The sequence below is a fragment of the Ananas comosus genome, linkage group 15 (genome assembly GCF_001540865.1).
Source record: "Ananas comosus cultivar F153 linkage group 15, ASM154086v1, whole genome shotgun sequence".
NCBI classification, from domain to species: Eukaryota; Viridiplantae; Streptophyta; class Magnoliopsida; order Poales; family Bromeliaceae; genus Ananas; species Ananas comosus.
In genome coordinates this window covers 1505371-1520475 of record NC_033635.1, presented here as the reverse complement: position 1 = coordinate 1520475, position 15105 = coordinate 1505371, and the positions used below count along the sequence as shown (strand labels likewise).

General features: G+C 37.7%; 2 protein-coding genes across 4 annotated transcripts; both read right to left on the bottom strand.

Annotated features, from left to right (window-relative positions):
* LOC109721212 lies at positions 109–4724 on the bottom strand. Of its 2 annotated transcripts, XM_020248680.1 has the most exons (8): positions 4247–4724; positions 4022–4162; positions 3018–3245; positions 1885–2092; positions 1636–1772; positions 1103–1183; positions 751–817; positions 109–669 (listed from the first exon to the last, which is right to left on the bottom strand). In XM_020248680.1, the coding sequence occupies exons 1-8, from the start codon at positions 4636–4638 to the stop codon at positions 358–360; spliced, it is 1566 nt and encodes a 521-aa protein (XP_020104269.1). In that variant the 5' UTR covers positions 4639–4724; the 3' UTR covers positions 109–357. The 2 variants fall into 2 exon arrangements, with proteins under 2 accessions (XP_020104269.1, XP_020104270.1); XM_020248681.1 differs by lacking the exon at positions 4247–4724 and having other exon boundaries at positions 3018–3240; positions 4022–4147.
* Positions 6611–10863, bottom strand: LOC109721241 (probable mitochondrial adenine nucleotide transporter BTL3). 2 transcript variants are annotated; one of them, XM_020248731.1, is made up of 5 exons: positions 10105–10241; positions 9089–9268; positions 8272–8575; positions 7390–7860; positions 6611–6936 (listed from the first exon to the last, which is right to left on the bottom strand). In XM_020248731.1, exons 2-5 carry the CDS (start codon positions 9205–9207, stop codon positions 6868–6870), a joined length of 963 nt encoding a protein of 320 aa, XP_020104320.1. In that variant the 5' UTR covers positions 9208–9268; positions 10105–10241; the 3' UTR covers positions 6611–6867. The 2 variants fall into 2 exon arrangements, with proteins under 2 accessions (XP_020104320.1, XP_020104319.1); XM_020248730.1 differs by lacking the exon at positions 9089–9268 and having other exon boundaries at positions 10105–10863.

The following is a 15105-nucleotide window of genomic DNA, read 5'->3' as shown; positions in this document are numbered from 1 at the left end:
TTGATACCTGGGCAATATTATCTATACGCTCCCAATAAATCTTACACTCCCTAATCTTAAAAAAAAAAAAAATTCATACTAGTCTTATTTTTTTAATAATGTTCAAAATTCGAAAAAAAATAATTAAGCTCCAGAACGGCAATACACGCTAGTTTACATGATAAAATTGCTAAAACGGTTCAAATGAATTGCAGCAAATTTCACAATCGTATTTACCACTAATCTACAATATCTTGCTCTAAGGAAAAAAAACCTAAATTTCCTTCTAAATCCCACCAATGGGGCTATTCTAGATATCAATAGCTTAATAATCCTATTAAACATCCCAAAATTTCTGGGCATATATCTCTGAACAATCTAACTTGTCTTTCTCTCCACTTCTTTCTCATGTTCATCATCTAGTTCAGGGGGCACTCCGAAAACCCAATCGAGCACGTTCAGGTACTTTGATCGGAAAACCTCCCTTTCCTGTGCATAACAGTGCATGATGATGGCCGTCGAAATACTAAATACAACCACGTCAGCCCGCTTAAGTTTCGAGGCTGGAGGGCAGAGGCCCGCGTCGGCAATACAAGTGAAGAAGCTCTCGATGGCACGGGCGAAGCAGTAAAGAGATATCTCAATTCTCCTGCTCTTCTTCTCGATTAGCAATGCTAGGCCGGCAGGAAACTGTTATTGGGAAATCACTTAGTACTAGATATTTCTTAAATTTCTTTACATTAGTATAGTATAATAATGGGAAATACCTACCGTCCCCATTGCGACCATTGGAACGTTACACCTCTTGAGAATTCTAAAAAGAAGGCAAGTCCAAGCCCTGAAAATGAGATGTGAAGTCTTTCAGTAGGAAAGACAAAAATTAGAAGAGAGACTTGTAAGAGTTTATGTTACGATCAAGGGGATTTATTATGGGGATTAATGCTACAAGCAGATGAGGGCTTGACATAAGTTACAACCTTGAAAGGGGGAGAGGAAGATTTCAAGTCGCGAGCTACCATCATCTCAAAATTTTACTTGCTACCCAATAAGATCACTCAAATGACAAGTCTATGATAAGGAGACGCAAAGAAAACATAAAAGCAGGGTTAAACATCATACTAACCAGGCAGATGCACAGTATACAGAGAGGAATAGGCTAGATCTTGCGGTACCCACCAAACTCTTCCCCAGAATTGTGTAAGGTCTGTAGCACAATGTAGAAAAATGATGTCAATTGAAGGCAACATTACAAGTGGTTTCACTAGAACATGAACGAATAGAACAAGAGAGCATAACATTATATAACGCAAGAATCCACAGGTATCGTGTTTATGCTGATTGTTCTAATTAGAATGGAAAATAAGCAGAAGCAAAAATTTCGGATTCTTGCGAGATTTTGATTTCTGAATGCTCCAAAGTTCAACTAATGATTATAAGGGGCTGTCACGGGAAAATTTACTCATTGATTTGCTCAAAGCTATTAACTCAGATTGAAAAGAAAAAAAAAAAAAAAAAGGAAAAAGTTCTGAGCAAATAAGTGTCCACATATTGAGTATTAAGGTTACTACAAAATATCATGTTAAAGTCTGCATCAGCAGATGCCTATTTAATACTATTTGACAGCATATAAAGCAAAAATTAAGTGATCGTGTATACCTTTTCAAGAGGTCCTGACGGTGAACTATTAGTGCAGGAATCAAGTAAACTGGAACATAAACAGGTAGAGCTCTTCCATATGCTTGTAACAGGAATGATATGAAATGCCCAGTGCAAGATTTATTGCCATGCACAATCTGAATAAATAGTTGAAATTAAATGGTCTTATAAGAATATATGACATGAAGCTGTATATAAATGTTCTTCTTAAAAATAAGAAAGAAGAAAGGAACAAGACACAGTACATACTGAGCATGGCACTTTCATGCTGGGGTCTAGTTTTATGTCAACACCTGTAGACTTGTAATACCTCTCAATGCCCTCCAAGTTAGTGAAAGGGATATTACAGGCGATTTCTTTCACACCCTGGAGAATAAGAGGATCTTTTCCACCATGCTTATTTAGAAATGATTTGTATGATAGTGGCAAGCTGTCTTGCTTCAGAATGTAAGCAGATCTGCAGAAGATTTAAAATGAGCATTGCAGAAGATTTAAAAATGAGCATTGTTACTCTAAAACTTATTGTAATGGGCGGAAATAGTGTGGCTTAACTGGAAGTAATTGCAGTTTAAGGACATCTCTCTTACAGAAAAATCATTCAAAGGCATGATTTGTTCAACTTTATTACTTTAGTTTACACAGCTCTCTCCATTATCTACTCTCAAAATTTGGAACCTGTGTAACTCATGCATTTATCTACTCTCAAAATTTAGAACCTGTGTAACTCATGCACCCTTCATGTGGCATCATGTTAATTGGTATCTAAATTATTAGCTGCCTCAAGTTGCCGACTGAGAACCGTCTAGTGCCACAATTTTTAATGCCAATACATTTTTCAATCAGTTAAACATCTTTCGATATAAATAAGCAAGCTTTCCATAAGGATTCTGAGATCAGCCAAAGAAAAAATTTAAGATGAACTACAAGTATGGAGTGAGACACATTAAATTGCTAGCCAAAAGAAGGTTCTTTGAATCTATAAGCGAAATTTGGGTTTCCAGCGCCCATTTAAATGAATATGAATTTTCACAGTAGGTTCAATTCTTCCCAAGTTTTATCATTAAGCAAAACTATAACTAGGAAGTTCTTAAGGGAAAGCAAACAAGCTGCTAAAATGTCATTCATGTTTGATTTCCTCAATTTAAAAGTTTAACTAGGGAATGTTTGTATACAACAACAAAAGCATCGATACGCAATGATGGACATTAACATGATATGACAGTTAACAATGACCGATACTTTTCTAAACTGCTACAAATCACAAATGCAATAACTAGATACACTTACAACTAACAGAAATTAATTCAGGAATTAAAAAAAAACAATATTAACCCGAAACCTCACGGTGTAAATGAAATGAGAGGTAGAAGAGAAAAACATACAAAATCTGTGAAGAGGAAAGGCACATAAGGAAAATGTCACCATGCGACCAGGTTAAAGGTTTACAAAGATGTCCAAATTTTTTGCTCTTTATCCCACAACGTGATGCCAGAACAGCAGCACGCATGAGAATGTATATAGCTAAGCTAGTGTGCTGTGTATTTGGCCCCGTCAGAATCATCGATGGACCAGCAAGTGCCCCTGCTAATAGTGCCCTCCATCCTGCTGTTCTGAACCGACCAGAAAAACTCTATTCATTAGCATTTGGAAAGAGGAAAACAAACCAAAACATGTTAGAACTACAAATAGAACATTTCTCCTTTCATTGGTCAATACTACATCGTACATAGTGCGCATCCATAATATATTCATGTTAGTTGGATCACAACCATCAATTCAATGATTTATATGGAATTGGTCCTGAATAGCATAAGCCACAAACTTTCCAAACTTATAGCAGAATCCTAAGCTAACCACAAAGTCAATCGCTGTATTTGAAAAAACAAACATGAAAATGTAGTTCTTACCTAAACTATTGCGATTTGGAAGTCACTACCTCAACATTAAAGTTTTAATTTTACTCGCCAACCTTACAATTTTTGAAAATAGGTATTGGCTTTCATAGTTTTGATTTTACTATCCAACTTTACATACTTGTAACATTTTTTGCGAGATATCCCCTAATCGGACAGAATATATGTTATTTGATGGGAAATCAGATAACTTTCCGAATTCAAAAGCAATCTAAGGTTAGGTAGTAAAATTAAAATTTTAAAGTTCATTTAAAATGTTGTGGCTCAAGTAAAGTCAGTAAAGTCGACGCTTCGGCAAAACCAAAATGCACACTTTAGAATAACATTGGTCTAATTGGTCAACTTTTCTAAGCTAAGCCATATCTCCTCCTATAATTCAACAGATACTCCATTATAAGGCAAACAACAAACTTATCCTTTTATAGACATAGCGAAGATGAAAATTGAAACAAGAAATATATTAAAACATTAACCTTTTATGGCCCCAGATAGCAGCTATACACTCATCAACGGAAACAAATGTCCCTGCAAATGCCCCCAGAAACATTCCATATCGCATCGTCTCTTTGATCGCCATGATCACTGCCTCTTCATTGGTGAAAGTCCCCAACTTCCTAAAACAGCACCACACAATCAGAATCATGCGGAGAATAGAAGGGAAAGAGAACGAGATATGCGCAAAATAAGCTAGATCGAACCTCGAAGACGATCTCAGAGATCTGCGGCTCCTCAACCGCGTGAGGATGGAGAATAGGGCGAGGCCGCCCTTGAGTCCGGCGCCGATCGCGAATCCCTTGGCTGAGGCCTCGGCGCACCGCCGGAGCCACCTCCACTCGTCGCCGTGGCCCCCCTCGGATCTCAGATGGAGGAAGCACGAGGGGAATGCGGAGGACGACGAGGTCTGGGGCGGCGACGGCGCGGAAGGGTCGGGTTTCCGGCGGCGCGCGTCGGCGGAGTCCTCCAAGGCGCCGCCGTTGACGGTGGCGTTCTCCGGCGAGGGCGGCGCGGCGTGGCCATTGGCGGCGCCGTTCTCCGGCGAGGACGGGGCAGCGCCGCCACCGCGGATGGGTTCCTCCGGGGGCGGCGACATGGAAGGGGAGGGGACGGGGACGAGGACACCGCGATCAATTAAATGAGCGAGAGAGAGACAGAGAGGGGGGGGGGGGTGGGGGAAGGGGCGGGTGAAACGGGTGGCGTCGTTGGATTGAATTAAAGAGGGATAATAATGGAATCTTAATTAGTAATTTGGCCCACCCTTCACCAAAGCACGTAAAATTTGGTTTCCGTTTTAATTTCTATCATCAAAATTTTAACTTGGTCTGTAAAATATAAATTTTTGATTTAGATTTTTGCTTGTAGGGTAGAGAAGTATAGATGATTTTTAATTTCACATCAAATTATATTTTTTAGTGAAAAATTAATGACGATAGCATTGAAGCCTCTTTTATAAAATTAGGCCATATCCTCGCCGACTTTTTTTGTACAGCTGGCCAATCTAATATTTCATATAAAATTTTAAATAAGAGAATACCAATTACTTAATTACTGTAAGCAGTACCATAATTGCCACGATCAAAGTTAAAATAAAAACATATAAAAAAATATATACTTGTCAATTTTTTCTGTAATCCAACGGGGACCCATAATATAACTCTAATCTAAAGTGGTTCCCAATTAATGCCTGGACATAAATTAAGATGTCACTGCTTAGTAGGAAGGGCGTAGCATATGGAGTAGGATATTATTAATTTTTTTTTTTTTTTGAGAGATAGGTAGCACGCTACTCACTTTGTTTATTTTATTTAAAAATAAACTTAACTGAAAATATGAATCAACTAGGATTTGAACTTAGATCTCTGCTACTAACCATCAAGCTCTTTGCCATTTGCTCTAGAGACAGTCGGTGTTGAGTTTGATAATTAAAACATGAAAAATAACCTGCAAGCCAACACTGATGGGAAAAGCTCATATGGTCAAGCCGTCTTCTTGCACCGCTTTCCTGCATTTTCAAAGTTTACAGCTTTGGCGATTAAATGGTGGGCGTTGTAATTAGTTGGAGTAGGTGCGAGGGCTACTCGTCTAGATAAGCGATCTCACATTTGCAGGAGCCCAAGCTCACAAATTTATTCCAACACGTAACTAGCCAATTACATTCTCTCCGTTTGTGTTACTGGATCCGTTCATTTCTATTTTTTTTAAAGATACATTTAGTTAAAAATATGAAATAAAAGTTTCGAATTTAAGAGCTCAAAAATCAAACAAGCTAGATTTTTTAATCCAAAAATCTTTTGCGTTGGATGGTCTTGTTATAAGAAAAAAAAATTCCATAGCAGCTCAAAGGCTACAAGAATATGAAGGGTTTAATGATCAAACTAGGGCCTGCGGTTTCAATTGAAGCGATAATACTAGCTTATTTTCAAAAAAGTTAATTGAGAAATAACAGAACCAAATATACGTTGGATGGAATTGAAAGCGCTAGTCAAAGTAAAGGTTTATGAGGGATGGAATTGAAAGCACTAGTCGAAGTAGAGGTTATCAAGCACCTTCCAATAGCTTCAGTAGTTTCTCTAAATTTACCGTTTGTTCTAAGCACAAAATACAAAAACCTTAATAATTAATATTCGAGGTCACAAGTTGGAAAACTAGTTATTTCACATTTACAACTAAATTTATTTTTTAAAAAATAAATAAAACGACTAGCATGCTATTTTTCTCTCAAAAAAAATCCTCAAATAATTTTACCTCGAAACACAGATTCTACACAGAGAGGCTAACCACAGTGAAACGGGGCTTACAATACCACCATCGATCACCCCACTGACACGAATTTCAAAGCTACATAACTCCTAAAAAAGAAAGAAAAAGGAAAGCCAAAAAGACATTAAAAGAAATAAATACTAGACTGGTACCTTGCAGTGTAGAAGGGGGCAAACCCATGATCTCAATTAACACTCCCTCACAAGCTGTCAACGCCATAGTCATAGCCCATAGACATCAAAGTCCTCGGAAACTAATTGAGTGGCACAAATCAAATTACTCTGATGTAGCATCACCAAATCATTAAAATCTAGCTCATTCTTCACAGGGCATTTTTTTAAGAAACTGAATAATAAATTTATACAGTTAGAATTCTGTGAATCAAACCAATCTCAGATGCAAATTCAACGGCATTTTTAACTACCTTTGACTGCAGTCCATTGAGAAGAATCTCCATAAAGAAGCAAGTTTTTTTTTAAAAGAAAAGAATAATTAGTTGCTCATGTAACAGGAGTAAGAGCCCTTTCCAAATAGCAATAGGGCAACAAATCTGTGTTTTATTTCATTCGACCTTTAGAACTATCTTCATTAACTCGTATACAAAGTAGCTAATGGAGGCAGACGGCAAAACCTGGAAAACACAGGGAGTAGATTGATGTCAGACCACACAAAACAAGACTTGTTTTTACAAAGGTTCAGTAATGCTGATAAACCCCTGAACTTCTAGATGATTAAAAGAAGTCCCATCTCTTTGTTATGAAAGTAAAATGTGTGAACAAACAAAATCACCTAGTTTCTCAAAAAAAAACTTTTGCAAAAGGCCCAGCTAGACCAATCAGGCCCTACAGATGATTGACATTCTTAATAGATCACATGGCAATCAGCCGATCAGGTAATTGACGGCCATCTCTGGAAAAATATGAAATTATTGTGTATGTGTGATATCCGACTGTTCACACATTTTATCTTCCGTAACAGAATACAGGGTGGCCATCTCTAATGAGCCAGAAAATTTTGTGTATTAAAATCTTTTAAAAAGCCCCCTCCAAAATAAGAAATCCAATAAACAATCTGCAAAAGTTACCTGCAACAAGCTGGGAATCAAGCCAGCGTATAGCGCAGGAACTCCACCTTGCTCCACAATCTTAAGAGCCGTCGCAAATGCATTCATTTTGGTTGCTTTGACTTGCATTTGTAACCGCCTTCTCACCACTTCGAAAGGATATGTGGCAGCCTCTGCACAACACCCGGCAATGGCTCCATATAGTAAAGTCCTCATAGGACCCAACTCTAGTTGGTCTAGTGCGCTCACTTCTTCACGTTGTTGTTGCTTCATCAAAGCCAATCGTTTCCTTCCTTCTGGAGAATGCAGATAAGCTGCTTTTAATATATCATATACACCGTAGAAAACGGCACCAGATGGAGCCATGCTAATAAGAGAAGGCACTAGTCCCTTGTAAAGAGAGAAGAACCCTTCGGTTTGGACCATGTGGCGGAAAACACCAATAACACCGCCTAAAGCTTCACCACCAGGAGCTACCATTTTTGTCCGAATCTGAAATTATGGGAGCTTAAGTAAAAAGCATGGAAATCAGGAAGCAATATGAAAGGGAATTGCAACGAACAAAGTCTAAACCTGATAGTTACCATTGTTCTTCGAAAGAGACAATTTTGTTAAGATTTCAATGTTGCATTTTTTTTCATTATTGCAACTTGCCCACTTTCCAACTTCTAGAACCAAACTGCCCCCCCCTACATGACCAATTTATGCATCAAACATTTAAAATCATACATCACCGCACAATAGTGGAGAGGGAATTTGGTCCCAAAAGCCAAAAGTTGGGCCAAAGTTGCAAACGTAAACAAAGAAAAAAAATGTGAAAGCCAACTATTTAACTAGTGGTCTCACAAGATAAATCCTATGATAAATCATCAGAAAAAAAAATGATCTACAAGCAGAACATACCGTGTCCATTGGTATACATATTATGGTGGCAGTTATGCCAGCGGCAGCACCTGCAAGGAACCTCTCAAAGTTCGTTGTTTCTTCATTACCAGACAGTTTAAGCAGCTGTTTTCTGTAAGTATCATACGCATAGAAGTTCACTGCCTTGAATGGAGCAGTGCGAAGAATGTTGACGAAATTCCCCTTCCAGAAACCTTTCAACCTTTCTGTGGTTGCAATTTTATGGATAAGTTCGAAAAGATTTCTCTGCTCACCTCGAACTACGTATTCCAACTTTAGCCTCTCAAGAGGAGCCACAAATGTTCTGATAGACCAAAATGTGTAACTCAGCAAGAAAGAAAATACATGAAGGAAAATAAGATAAATAAATTATTCTGTTGGTAATAGTTCTTAAATTAGAAGCAGTGGAAGAAACCAAATCATAGAAAATTCTGAAGTCTTTGCTGTGACATTGATTACATTGTTCACAACGCCTAAAGAGCAGAAACCCAGGGCAAAAAAATTATCTATGCAACAAGAAGTTGAAATATGTGTGCAACAATCATCCAGAATATAGGCTTGATAGAAATGACACTTGCCTTTTCAGCCAGATGAGACATAGCTGCTTCAATCTCTATCTACTTCGTAGCAAAATCCTAGGTTACTCCCAACAAGAGAGATACTGCCTTAAACTGACCATTTTGTACCAGATGGTTCGCTAAATGATAACATCATGAGACTAAATCGATTTCCAAGTGGAAAAAACAAAAAATTGATGAACAGTCTAGACAAGAAGGCATTAGTTGAAGTGGATTAGTTGGTGTGGGACTTCACTTACCCAGACTTCTTTCCCTCAATGTCTCTAATAATTGCTTTCAATTCTACTGTCCAATTCTCCCATTTGTCTACTCCATAGCACCAGGTCAACTCCAGATCCATATTACAGTTGTTTCTCATATTCGTGGCGATGACAAATGACTCTGATTATGTTGTCCCAACCTACCACCTTTATTCCAGGCTTGCAACCAAGTACCAAATATTACACCATAAAGTTTTTGATTAGTCTCGAAATAAAAAGTTAAAACACGTTAATTACAACTAGCAGTATCATTCTTTTAATTCACAAAGCTAAACCGAGAAATATTAATGAAATGGTAATTATCAAGATCCAGAATGCAACTGATGCCTAAACATTAGATTTTTCTTCTCCAAATATAGCAAACACATGAAATAGTTCCCACAGAATTATCTCTAGGCATGTGTGACCTCATACTTAACATTTCTCGACAATATCATATAAAGCTACCTCCCAAATTCATACAAGTTTCACCAACGGCCTTTTAATCAATTTTCTCAGCACTCACTAAACATTACAATGGCTAAATAATTTCTATTACTTCAGTTTCTATAGATCAAGATTGTTCTATAAATAAAAACGTCTCCACTTCAAAGTCCATAATTAAACTGTTTAACCCACAATTTGAGTATTTGACCCACGAAAAGAATGTAATAATGAGCATGTAGTTTATGTACACTAAAACAAAACCCAGGTATCATCCCATAGTTATGTTCGATAGAACAATATAAACTAGAAACAGAAGGAACAGTAAGCTCCACGAAAATATCTATGCAAGCAATTTATAAATCTCGAATGAATCTATAAGCAACTAATGAGCGGGAAGTCCTCTAACTAGCAACAATGGCCTTTATTTAAAGCCACATCCTATTTTTTTTTTCGTTTTTCTTTGGAAAAGCATAGTTTCATCTTCTTCATGTGATTGCATTTCCAATTCATGCTATATAGTGCCAAAAAGAACATAGCTCAAAATTTCAAAGTAATAAGTAGCTCACTACCTCGAAACCATCGCAGCCACCGCTCCTGCCCACAAATGCTTCGTGGTGTTCACGGCACCTCCTCGAGCTCTAACCGTCAACTTTTTCTTCTTCTTCTTCTCATCCTCCTCCACGCTAAGTTCACTCTCCTCCTTCCCCTCCAATGCCGCCTCCTCGGAGCTCTTCTCCCCGCTCTGCCCCAAAAACTCCACCGACTCCCGCACGAAACCCTCGCGGCCCTTAACCGACAAGCTCACAGACAAGAACGCGCTGCCGCCCTTCGATCCGCGCCGCCCCAAAACGAAGGGCGTGCGCCGGGAACACGACGGAGAGCCCAATCTAACGAAAGAAGCAGAGGAATCGGAGGCGGTGGAGGAGGAGACGGAGCAGAGGAGGGAGTTGGGAACGGAGGGGTCGAGGAAGAGGCCTCCGGCGCCGAAGAAGGCGGGTTCCTCGGGGAAGGGGGAGGAGGCGGGGAACCAGAGCTCCAACGACGGCATTGCGGCGGCGACGGCAGGGGAGGAGGAAGGCGAAGAAGAGAGGGGAAGCTAAGTGCGATTTCTAGGGTTAGGGTTGGAGGCATAGGAGGGAGGGGGGAGTGGAATAAGAAATTAAGAATAAAGAGGAGTGGGGGAGGAGGGGAGGGGGGGCGGGGGGCGGAATTAGGAATGGAATAGATGCGGAGTAAGTGATGGTGGGGATAGTGGAGGACGAGGGGACCGGGGCATCGGTTCCATCGAGTGGGGAAGGGGAGAGGGGAGGGGAGTTGGGGAATCGTTGTTTGTTGTTTTCGCCTTTCTTTTTTTTTTTTTCCCCTTTTTTTTATTGGGAGACACGTTGTTGTTGTTGTTGTTGTTGTTGTTGTTGTTGTAATGGTTGTTGTTGTTCTTGTTCGTGGATTTCGTCGCCCAACTAGGCAGAGCGAAACAGGGCGCGGATCGGGTTCGGTCGTCGCATTCGCGGTACTTTGGAGATTCTGCGGCAATGGGAAGCTGCGACACGAAAAAGAGCAAATATAAGCCCTACGCGGAGCCATTTATAGAAACTCCCCATGCACCAGTACTCAGGGACCAGCTGCTTTTAGAGAGGGTGAAAAAAAAAAAGAAAAAACTTTAAATACCCACAAGCCCTTCGTGGTTTCGCACTTTCTCAATTTAGTATCATATGGTTTAAAGTGTATTAAATTAGTATCTTGTAGTTTCTCAGTTTCTCACTTTAGTATTCTGTGATTTAAAGTATATCAAGTTAGTGCCATATGGTTTCGCACTTTCTCACTTTAGTACCATGTGGTTTAATGTTTCGTTAAATTATATACAAACAAACTTCAAATACCCTATCTAGATTTATCGAATATTCATTTTAGTACCCTTTAGTTTTAACTTTGTCATTGATTTAACGAAAAAAAATCCCGAAATAGATAATAAAAAGAGAAAAATGAAATCACGAGGAACTAACTTGATACAAAAATGAAACCACAGAGTACTAACTTGATACACTTTAAACCACAGGGTACTAAAGTGAGAAAATGCGAAACCACCGGGTACTGCCTTGATACACTTTAAACCACATGATATTAAAGTAAGAAACTGCGAAACCACATGCAGGATATTTGAAGTTTTTTCAAAAAAAAATATATTTGTTATACAAAACTATATATTTTTTTATTAATAGCTTAAAAAATAATAATTTATGCCTATCCTCTCTCTGTGCACGAATAATATTGCTCAAAAAAAAATTATACTGTCAATTTTGTTTCTTAAATTTATTTTAAAAATTTTGTTGAATGGTTAGAACTTAAAGTAAAAGCTAGGCATATTAACCTTTCCTCATGATATATTCTATAATTTCACTCTGTGAGAGTAACAGCTTTTCACCCCTTTATGAGAGAGAGTGAGGATAATTTAACTTCAATCAATCGTTAGAATAATATGCTGGCCAATTAATGCTGAGTTAATCTTCAAAAATAAGATATTATTTAATTTCTACCACTTGGGGGATTCAGGAACTACGCATCTAGTGCTTCGGTGAATAATATTGTAAGAACAAAAATACTATTTTTTTTAATGATAAAAAAATAGAAATATTAGCTATTCAAAAATTGGATTGTTGTCTAGAGGACTTTTTCCTTTTTTTTACAGTACCTCAACCCAACTGACAAATGAATACAAATTTTCACAAATGATCATTTTTTCATATAATCGTGCAAAAGGAAATAACTATTAGACTAACAAAATTTGGGTTCCATTTTTTGACTTTAAAAAAACTTGCAGGATGCAATTTGAAGCAAAAAAAAAAAAAAAAAAAAAAAAAAATTGTAGGATTAAATTTGTATTCAACATTTTAGAATCATTCTAAAGATACATGAAACTATTTAGATCAGAACCGAAGAGTGAAGAGTATATGGTGAGTACATACATGTTGTTGCGCTACAGTAATAATAACTGTGATTGACCAAAAAAAAGAAAGCAGTAATTCCATGAGCACAGAGCCTTCTAGATATTCTGAGCCCGATTTTGCAAATCAAAACGAAATTTATTCAAACAGAGCAAATTCCCAAACCATTATCAAACCTAAAACCGACGATACCGAAGAAGATGAAACCACAAATTCCCTTGATTCATTTCCAACTCTAATGGAGATCTCTAGTTCATCAACATCAATTCGAGGACAAGCAACAACAGGATCAGCGAGAGGAGAACGAGGTGGAGGATTACCTCGTCCTCTCCGAATCGCAGCAGTTGCCTCCTCTCCGCGGCCATCTGCGCCGTCAGATCCGACACGGAAACCCTCATCCTCTCCGTCTCCTGATGGAAACATCAATGGCTCTCTATTAGGGTTTGATCGAGAAGTAGAATAAGAAGAAGATGGTGAGGACATTGGGGAACGGGGATTCACCTCCTCCTTCTCGGCCACGGCAGCGGATCGGCGGCGAAGGGGAGGCGATTGGAGCTCGGCGAGGACGAGCGCTGCTCTCGCGCAGCGGATCGCGATGTGGGTCTTGGAGAAGGAAGAGGAGGGGTGATCAGAATCGCCCTTCTTCTCCATCGCGCTTCTCTCTCTCTCTCTCTCTCTCTCTCTCTCTCTAATTCGAAAATGTGGCGGGTGTTGATTTTGAAATGTTAGAGTGGGTTTTGATTCAGGTTATAAAGGATGGGTTTGGAAGGTTCTGATTTGCGTTTAATCCGCAGAGGCTCTGATCCGAGACCTATAACCTACGCGGTGCGATCTGAGTTGCACTGGAGTTTTTTCTCTTTTTTCTTTTTTTTTGAGAGATAATTAGCACGCTATCCGCTTCGTTTATTTCATTTAGAAATAAACTTAGTTAGAAATGTGAATCAATTAGAATTCGAACTTAGGTCTCGGATATCAACCACCAAATCTTTTGCCACTTGCTTTAGGGACAATCGGTGAGTCGCACTGGAGTTGATTGGACCGGGGTGGGTTTCAAGTCATACTAGTTACATGATGGGACTTTGAGAATAAAGACTGAGATCATTAAATCTATCGTCCATCGCACAAGCACACAAATTTTAGAGCCATATGAATAACGAATATGATCGATTCACTACTGAAACGATTCCTATTAAATTTTTGCTCCAGGTTTAATTTCACGAGCATAATTTTACATGTATCTTAATTCAGTTGACGCCGCTTAGTTCTTAAATATATAGTAGTCCTCATATTTGATAAGTGCTCAGAACAAATTTTCTATAGTAGATTTCTGATCCCGTGCTACGCACTTTATCTGTAATCTCTAACAAAGCCCTAAGGTGCTGTGATGGCCATGCCAAGTTAGATTCAATATTATTCAGCATATCATCAAAACTTGCAAGAACCATACGAACGTCAACTTGGGTGGTTCCAATCTTAATTAGATAAGCAACTTTGTCTTCCATCACCATATCCAGTGATGAATCTCTGCTATTTTGAGCAAAATTACTTCTCCAACCAAACCATGCGTAAGTGCGCAGTGGTGCGTAGTAATGGTGCCTTTAATGTGATGCTCACGCTTCCCTACTTGACGGAGACTTCATATGATATGAGAGGAGAAGTTATTGCCTACCCCGTGTGCGCACTCGTACACCTTATACAGTACTGCAATATCATCTATTACATCTTAGGTTTCAATCCCCGCCATTAACCTTGCACCACAAACTCGTGAAACCACCAATTAGTTGATGGTAATAACTATGGAATATGAAATTGACGAATGGCGAGTTCCAATATTACACGAGATATACGAATGCATCAGTTCGCCAAAAACAATTGTTCCTGCAAGAGCGCTATTAGCTTAGGGTGATTGAGTTACAATGCTGATCTATTCAACTGGAGAAAACCAAAGAGGAGAGCTTTTTTTTTCTTTTCTTTTCTTTCCTTCCTACAACATATATATATTTTTACGTCATTCTCTTAGGTATCGTTTGGTTCGGGGATAAGCAAAAAGTGGCTATTCCAAAAATATGTATAAATTGAGGTATAAGCGGAGATTAAATTATTTTACGTTTCGATGAAAATTGGATTATTCCTGAAAATAAAAAAAAAATGGCGTTTGGTTAAGTAAGATGGAATAAGAATTAAAATGGGTAGTTATAAATAAAAAATAATGATATTATCCTTCTTATTATATTTGAATTTAAAATTTTAAATTTTAAAATATCATTTAATATAAATTTATAATATTTTATAATAAAAATAATTTAAATTCAAATTCATCTTAAAAATTTTTAATAATTAAATAATTATTATTTTTAAATATTTAAATAATAATAGTTTAAATATTTAAATAATATTATATAATAAAAATAATTAAAAAAGGTGGGGAAAAGAATAAAAGTTTTAAAATTTAAATTTAAAATTTAAAACTATAAAATTTAAAAACTTTAAATTTTAAACTATAAAATATAAAAAATTTAAATTTAAACTAGAATTTAAATTTCAAACTTTAAATTTTAAGTTTTAAATTTTAAATTTTAAATTTTAAACTCTAAAATTTAAATTTTATATATATTTATATATATATAT